This window comes from Nematolebias whitei, chromosome 2, assembly GCF_014905685.2.
Source record: "Nematolebias whitei isolate Nwh7 chromosome 2, NemWhi1, whole genome shotgun sequence".
In the NCBI taxonomy this organism is placed as follows: domain Eukaryota; kingdom Metazoa; phylum Chordata; class Actinopteri; order Cyprinodontiformes; family Rivulidae; genus Nematolebias; species Nematolebias whitei.
In genome coordinates, this window is record NC_056499.1 from 1,731,374 (window position 1) to 1,738,941 (window position 7,568).

A 7,568-nucleotide genomic window follows, 5' to 3' on the forward strand; every position below is an offset into this window, starting at 1 on the left:
GAACTATAGAAAGTACACCTGTACCATTGAAAGTATACCTGGACTATAGAAAGTACACCTGGGCTATAGAAAGTACACCTGGACCATATAAACCACACCTGGACCATTGAAAGTACACCTGGACTATATAAAGTACACGTGGACTATATAAAGTACACGTGGACCATATAAACCACACCTGGACTATAGAAACTACACCTGGACCATAGAAAATACACCTGGACCATAGAAACCCCATGGACCTGTCCTTTTGTGTCTGTCTCTCCTTCCTGTCCTCTCAACCAGCCGGTCAAAGCAGATGGTCGCTCGTCCTGATCCTGGTTCTGCTGGAGGCTTCTTCCTGTTAAAGGGAGTTTTTCTTTCCACTGTCTCCTCTGTTCTTGTTCAGGATGAGGGACTGTGATGAAGAGAAGATTCAAACAATCTGCTGTTTCCTCAGATACAGAACTTTATTGATTGTCGTTGATGATGTGTGTGAATGTTTCTGTTCAGTGTCCTGAGACGATGGATGTTGAAGCTACAGAAATAAACTGAATTGAATCAACTGAAACTCATTTTATTATTTAAACTATAGGAACCCTCTTTAGAGCAGCTTTAAATCCAACCGTTGGCCATGCGGCACCTGACCACCTCTTTTAATTGAACAACAAAGACATGCTGAAACATTTTGACAAGTACTTGTAAAGTAAATTGATGTTAGATTTAAAATTGGCACACAGCTGACATTTTAATAGATGTCTCAATGCTGCCGACTAAAACAGCAGAAAACAATCCAGGATCTTAGAGTTTGGAAGAGGTCAGTTTTTTTACTGCTGATCTTCTTTTTCCAGGCTGTGCATTTTAATTTTGGCGACGCACCGTGACACAACTCTTAAGCGCTCACTGCACTGTTATAAAAGGAACTTGTAGTTTTCTCACATCCCTGGTGCTGCTAACCTTGAAATGTTGTCATCGTAGCTCAGCACTCCATACGTAAAACATATAAGACCCATGAGAGCTGCAAAGAAAAGCATCTCCGTGTAGAAGCCCAGCCAGGCGAAGTAGATCCCAATCTTTTCTCCATAATACTTCCTGCAGGAAACAAATACAAGAGAGAGGAAAGTAAAAACGTGTTGTGTGGAAACCAGAAACCATTACATAAAGATGGTAGATTACCGGATGAGGTTCAGAGGCTGCTGTTTATAAAAGCAGAGAAACCTCGCCCAATGGTTGTACAGGTTGAAGCGCTCACTTTCACACTCTGCATTTCTCGATTTTTTCCAGTATCGACACTGAAAACAGGAAACATGAACACTGAGACATAGCACATTAACTTTAACCAATAATGTGTAGCAAGAATACAGTAACAACCAGTCTTTGGAAAGAAAAGAGGAAACAGAGCATCTGCCTGTTATCAGTACACTGTACAAATCCAGCTTCTCTGATGGTATGAGGGTGCATTAGTGCCTATTGCATGGGCAACTAACACATCTAGGAAGGCACCATAAATGCAGAACATTACCTACAGGTTCAAGAACAACATATGCTCCCATGCAACATGAACTTCAACAAACAAGATGCAGGACTGTTGGAGAGCCACAATCCTGCATCAGACAAAATCAGGAGAACATTCTCCCCCTGGAGTTAAGAACAGGGCACAAACATTTCAGTCTTTCTCCCTCCTTAGATGCATTAATCTGTCCTCCAGCTCTAATGTTAAAAATCTTGGTGTTATTTTTGATCAGGACATGTCTTTTATCCCCCACATTAAAAACGTTACTAGAACCTCCTTCTTCCACCTGCGTAATATCACTAACATTAGAAACATCTGATCTAAAGATGATGCAGAAAAACTGGTCCATGCATTTGTCACGTCTAGACTGGACTATTGCAATGGTTTATTATCTGGGTGTCCAAATACTTCTTTAAAACATCTTCAGTTGATCCAAAATGCTGCTGCCAGAGTCTTAACTGGAGTTACTGGGAGAGATCATATCTCTCCAGTTTTAGCTTCTCTCCATTGGCTCCCTGTCAAATCCAGAATAGAATTCAAAATCTGACTTCTAACCTACAAAGCTCTCAACAACCTAGCTCCATCTTATATTACAGATCTTATTGTTCCATATTTTGCTAACAGAGCACTTCACTCTCAAACTGCAGGTTTACTTGTGGTTCTTAGAGTTTCCAAAAACAGAATGGGAGGAAGATCTTTCAGTTCTCAGGCTCCTCTCTTGTGGAACCAACTTCCAATCTCTGTCCGTGAGGCTGACACATTGTCCAGTTTAAGACTTTCCTTTTTGATAAATCTTCCTATAGTTAGGATTGACTTGGTTTCCTGACCTATTTCTTATCCTATAACCTTTAACATGTGATTTCTGTCATTTTGTCTTTCCTTTTAGAGAAAACCTGATGACCCTCCATCTTGGACCTGCCATTGTGAATGTGTTTCTACTTCCTGTCCTCTCAACCCCAGCCGCTCGTCCTGAGCCTGGTTCTGCTGGAGGTTTCTTCCTGTTAAAAGGGAGTTTTTCCTTTCCACTGTTGCCTTTGTGCTCGCTCAGGATGGGAGACTGTGATGAGGTGAAAACTCAAAGCAGTCTGTTGGCTCCTTAGATAAATAGTGTTATTAACTGACTTTGTATGTATCTATGTTTCTATGAAATGTCCGGTGCCGTGAAACGACTTCTGTTGTGATCTGGCACAACATAAAGAAACTGAACTGAAACGTGGAAGCAAAACTTCTCATTCTGACCGACTGACGTACATCGTGGAGAGGGAAGGCAGCCGTGTACGTCCCGTTGCTGAGTAATCGCTTGATTCCCGTCTTCTCTCTGTCTTGCCGACCTTCACTGTAGTACGGACAACGAGCCAGGATGTAGAACACCTCAGAACAAGAACACATTTGATACGTTTTAATTTGATTTTTTCATTTTGACTCACAGCTGCGTGTTGTTCATTAGATTCTTACGATTCTGTTTCTTGTTGATGGTGGAAAGAAAGTCTCTTTGTCGCGGATGAGGAAGAAGTCCACCTTGTTTTTTTCGAAGTGGTAGGTGAAATAATCTGGCTGTGGGTTCATGATGTGGTCCGGCAGGCGGAAAGGATGTGAGATCCAGTTGAGCGGGGCCTCTCGACCGTGAGGGAAGTCGCTCTCTTTGAAGGGAACTTTGATCTTCAAGACGTCGGCGTAGGTGGCGAGGACATCCCACGGAGCATGGATCTTCAAGAAATATGTTTTTTGGTCTTTGGAGTCCTGATTAAAAATATGATGTAAAAAAACCTTTGAAGTCAAGGTTCTGCAGGAAATGATGTACCTCATCATCAAACCACCAGATGGCAGCAGCACGCTGTGGCTGCTTCTCTCACCGCCTTGTCTTCTGTCTCCAGCTCCAGACCTGACTTTTCAAGGTTGGCCTCAAATTCCTTCCTCCGCTCCTGAAACAAACAAAACCACAAACATCTGAGACCCCAGACCTCCAAAGCCTGAGCTGAGAAACTATTTTTAAATTGCCTAAAAGTTCCACAAAATCTAACCAATGCAGATTTTTGAAGATAAGATTTTCTTAGTCTTACAGTAACATCCATCCAACCATCCAACCATCCATCCATCCATCCATTATCTTTACCCGCTTCTTCCATTTTGGGTCACGGGGGTCACCGGTGCCCATGTCCAGCAATCACTGTGTGTGGGGCGGGGACACCCTGGACAGGTCTCCAGTCCATCACAGGGACACACAGAGACAAACGAGACAAACAAGCATTCTCTCTCTCTCACCTCGGGACAATTTAGAGTCACCAACCAGTCTAACATGCATGTTTTTGGTCTGTGGGAGGAAACCGGAGTACCTGGAGAAAACCCACGCAGCACGGAGAGAACATGCAAACTCCACCCAGAAAGGACCATGGACCGGGATTTGAACTGGCAACCTTCTTGCAGAGAGGCAGCAGCGCTACGTTGCGCCACCGTGCTGCTCCTACAGTAATATCATATTTTTTAATTTTTGCTCTTGTTGCTGTAAAATAATTAATATTTGCTGTCACACACGTATTTCTGGAAACCTTTTGTAATCACACCTAAAAAAACAACAAGTTTCAAAGAAGGTTCTTTGTGATTTCTTAAAGAGACAGATTCAGTTTGGGGGCTTTTTATGTCTGAATGTTTCAAAATTAATTTCAGTTTATTGATAATTGATATAGGACTAATTCACAAGAAAAGTTATTTCATGGAACTGTACAAAACGTCTTCATCAATCAAAAACAGGTTTGGATTAAATCTGATTACGGTCAATTTAATCAAATTTTAATACAACACATTTACACACAGGACATTATGAAATACCAAGTAGTAAAATGTTTAGTCAAGGAAGTCAGCTTCTTCTTCTTTTCCCATTTCAGGAGTCTCCACAGTGATTCATCCTACTTCATCTCACTCTGTCCTCACTCCAACTTGTGGAACCAACTTCCAATCTCTGTCCATGAGGCTGACACATTGTCCAGTTTTAAAACTAGGCTGAAGACTTTCCTTTTTGATAAATCCTATAGTTAGGGTCGGCTTGGGTTTCCTGAGCTGTCCCTTAGTTCTGCTGCTATAGGCTTAGACTGCTGGAGGACAAACTGACCACACTTTTCTCTCTGCTGCTGTCTTTACTTACTCTGCTCAACCTGTTTGTATTTGTAATTATTTTTTCTATCCTTAACATGTGTTTTGTCTTTCATGTACACCTGGACCTATATCTGGACCTGGACCTATATCTGGACCTGGACCTATATCTGGACCTGGACCTATACCTGGACCTACCATTCTGTGTTGGTCTGTCTCTCCTTCCTGTCCTCTCAACCAGCCGGTCAAAGCAGATGGTCTCTTGTCCTGATCCTGGTTCTGCTGGAGGTTTCTTCCTGTTAAAGGGAGTTTTTCTTTCCACTGTCTCCACTGTGCTTGCTCAGGATGGGAGACTGCAACGAAGCCAAGATTCATCTTGTCTGCTGGATTCCTTAGATAGAGAACTTTACTAATTTTATGTGAATGTTCCTGTAAAGTCCCTGAGACAACTTGGTTGAGATTTGGCGCTTTATAAATAAACTGGATTGAATTAATCTACCTCCATGTCCTCTTTAACTGCATCCATATATCTCCTCTGTCTTTTTCCTGCAGCTGCATTTCTAACAACCTTCTTACAATATACCCACTGTCCCTCCTCTGGACATGTCCAACCCACTGTCCCTCCTCTGGACATGTCCAGACCATCTCAGTGTGTCCTCTCTAACTTTATCTCCCAGTTGTTCAACCTGTGCTGTACCTCTGATGATCTCATTCCTGATCTTCTCCATCCTTGTCTCTCCTAAGAAGAACTTCAACATCTTCATTTCTGCCACTTTCAGTTCTGTCTCCTGTCTTTTTGTCCATGTCTCTGTCTCCAGACCATACAACAGAGCTGGTCTCACCACTGTCTTGTAAACTTTTCCTTTGACCTTTGCTGACACCCTTTTGTCACAAATCACTCCTGAAACTTTTCTCCATCACTCCATCCTGTCTGGACTCTCTTCTTCTCCTCTTTACCACACTCCCCATGTTCCTGGACAGTGGACCCCAAGTCCTTGAAGTCCTGCACCTTTGTGACCTCTGCTCCTTGTAGCCTCACTGTTCCACCTCCTCCCTCTCATTCACACACATGGACTCTGTCTTACTACGACTGACTTTCATTCCTCTTCTTTCAAGTGCATACCTCCACCTCTCCAAGTTCTCTTCCACCTGTTCCCTGTTCTCACCACAGATCACAATGTCATCTGTAAACATCATAGTCCACGGGGATTCCTGTCTGACCTCCTCTGTTAGTTGGTCTATCACCAGAGCAAACAAGAAGGGGCTCAGAGCTGATCCTTGATGCACTCCCACCTCCAATTTCCTACAGCACATCTCACCACTGTCCTACTGTCCTCATACATGCCCTGTTGTCCTCATACATGCCCTGTTGTCCTCATACATGCCCTGTTGTCCTCATATATGTCCTGCTGTCTTTCAGCAGCTTTCAGTAAGACTCATTCAGCAACAAGGATTCCCACAGTGTTTTTGTAGAAAATGCAACTAACCTGTTTCCTTTCATCTTTATCGTCGACGTAAGATAAGACGAAGTCTATCCTCCGCACTCCGTCCCTGAAGAACACCGTGTCTCTGTTGGGCTGGAGTCTGTCCGTCTGAATCAAAGAACAATTAAACAAGTGAATAAATCAAAGGACAGAGCTTTTAACTTCTTCACTGCACATCAGATCCAAACAAGCAGATATAAATCCAGCAACAAATAAATTCAACTCATTTTGAAAGACTTGAACTATTATAGTCTTTATTAAAAGATTCTTTCCTCCCTACATGTGATACACTAGAGAGTATTTTGACTTTCATACACGCAGTAAAGATTGAAAAGTCTTCGATTAAATGTTTCTCTGAGGAGAACAAACTAAACGACTGAAAAATCCACATCAAACAGGAAATGATGGATTATATTTAATCCCAGCCGCACCATGGAGCACAGTCATGTTTGACAAGTTTAAATAAACTTTTACATTTCAGTTTAAACTGTGACGCACAGATTATCTTAAAACAAATGTTTCTCATATTAAAACTTCATAGCTCCTTTTTTTAACTTTAAATCTGTTCTGAACATGTTTAATACTCACAAGATTTCTGTCAAACACAGTCTTTACTTTCCAATTGGACTTTTATGAACAATGCAGAAGATGCTAATACAAATCAAAATGAAGTAAATTGTGTCTTTTTCTCCGACATTACTGACAAACAACTGACTTCACGGTGCAAGGACAACAGTCTTGTTCTTAATGAACCCAAGGAGATCCTTGTGGACTTCAGGGGGGCCAGGAGTCAGGCCCCCGCCTACGTGAACGGCTGTCTGGCTTCAAGTTCCTGCTGCTCCCATCTCTGAGGATCCCTCACGTAACATTTCAATTCAGGTTAAAAAGCTGCAGCAGCGTCTTCATTTCCTAAAGAGCCTTAAAAACGTCTCACCGAGGCCGGACTTGATCACTTCTCACAAACGTCACCTGAGTGTGGTGCAGCAGCTGCTCTGAGCAGAAGGTGCTCCAGCAGGTGGAGAAACTGCCCAACGCAGCACTTCACTCAGCACAGCCGAGAGCAGGCGAGGAACATCATCAAGAAGGTTTCCAGTGTCCTCGGGAGCCTCGTGTCCGTCACCAACACACTCACAAAGAGCTTCTCTCAGCAGCCTTGAACTTTACTAACTCTTCACACCAGTGCTAACTGGCCAGTAGAGGGCGCTACGCCGCCGCCCCACCACATTACCTTAATAACACACTAAGAAAATTAAATAAAAATTTAATAATACAATGAAAACATTGTGACGTATATGTATATTTTATAGTTAATGATGAGTAAATATCCTGATGCATGCTCAATAATCCAGGTAGAAAAATCTAAAAAAGTTCAATCTGGTCCTCTGGACATTCAAAAAAAACAAAACAAAGCAAATCAACAAAAAAATGTAGAAACGTTTCATCTCTCATCGTCTCTCGGATGAGAGATGAAACGTTTCTACATTTTTTTGTTGATTTGCTTTGTT

The 7,568-nt window shown here is 42.3% G+C and overlaps 1 protein-coding gene across 1 annotated transcript in view; it reads right to left on the reverse strand.

The window, feature by feature from the left end:
• ano5b (anoctamin 5b) overlaps positions 1-7,568 on the reverse strand; it is a 33,497-nt gene that overhangs the window by 6,710 nt on the left and 19,219 nt on the right. The window contains exons 3-8 of the mRNA XM_037695380.1: positions 6,067-6,171; positions 3,346-3,414; positions 2,948-3,232; positions 2,744-2,863; positions 1,156-1,271; positions 937-1,071 (exon numbers count right to left, since the gene is read on the reverse strand). Coding sequence (XP_037551308.1) covers positions 937-1,071; positions 1,156-1,271; positions 2,744-2,863; positions 2,948-3,232; positions 3,346-3,414; positions 6,067-6,171 — 830 coding nt within the window. The remainder of the gene's footprint in view (positions 1-936; positions 1,072-1,155; positions 1,272-2,743; positions 2,864-2,947; positions 3,233-3,345; positions 3,415-6,066; positions 6,172-7,568) is intronic.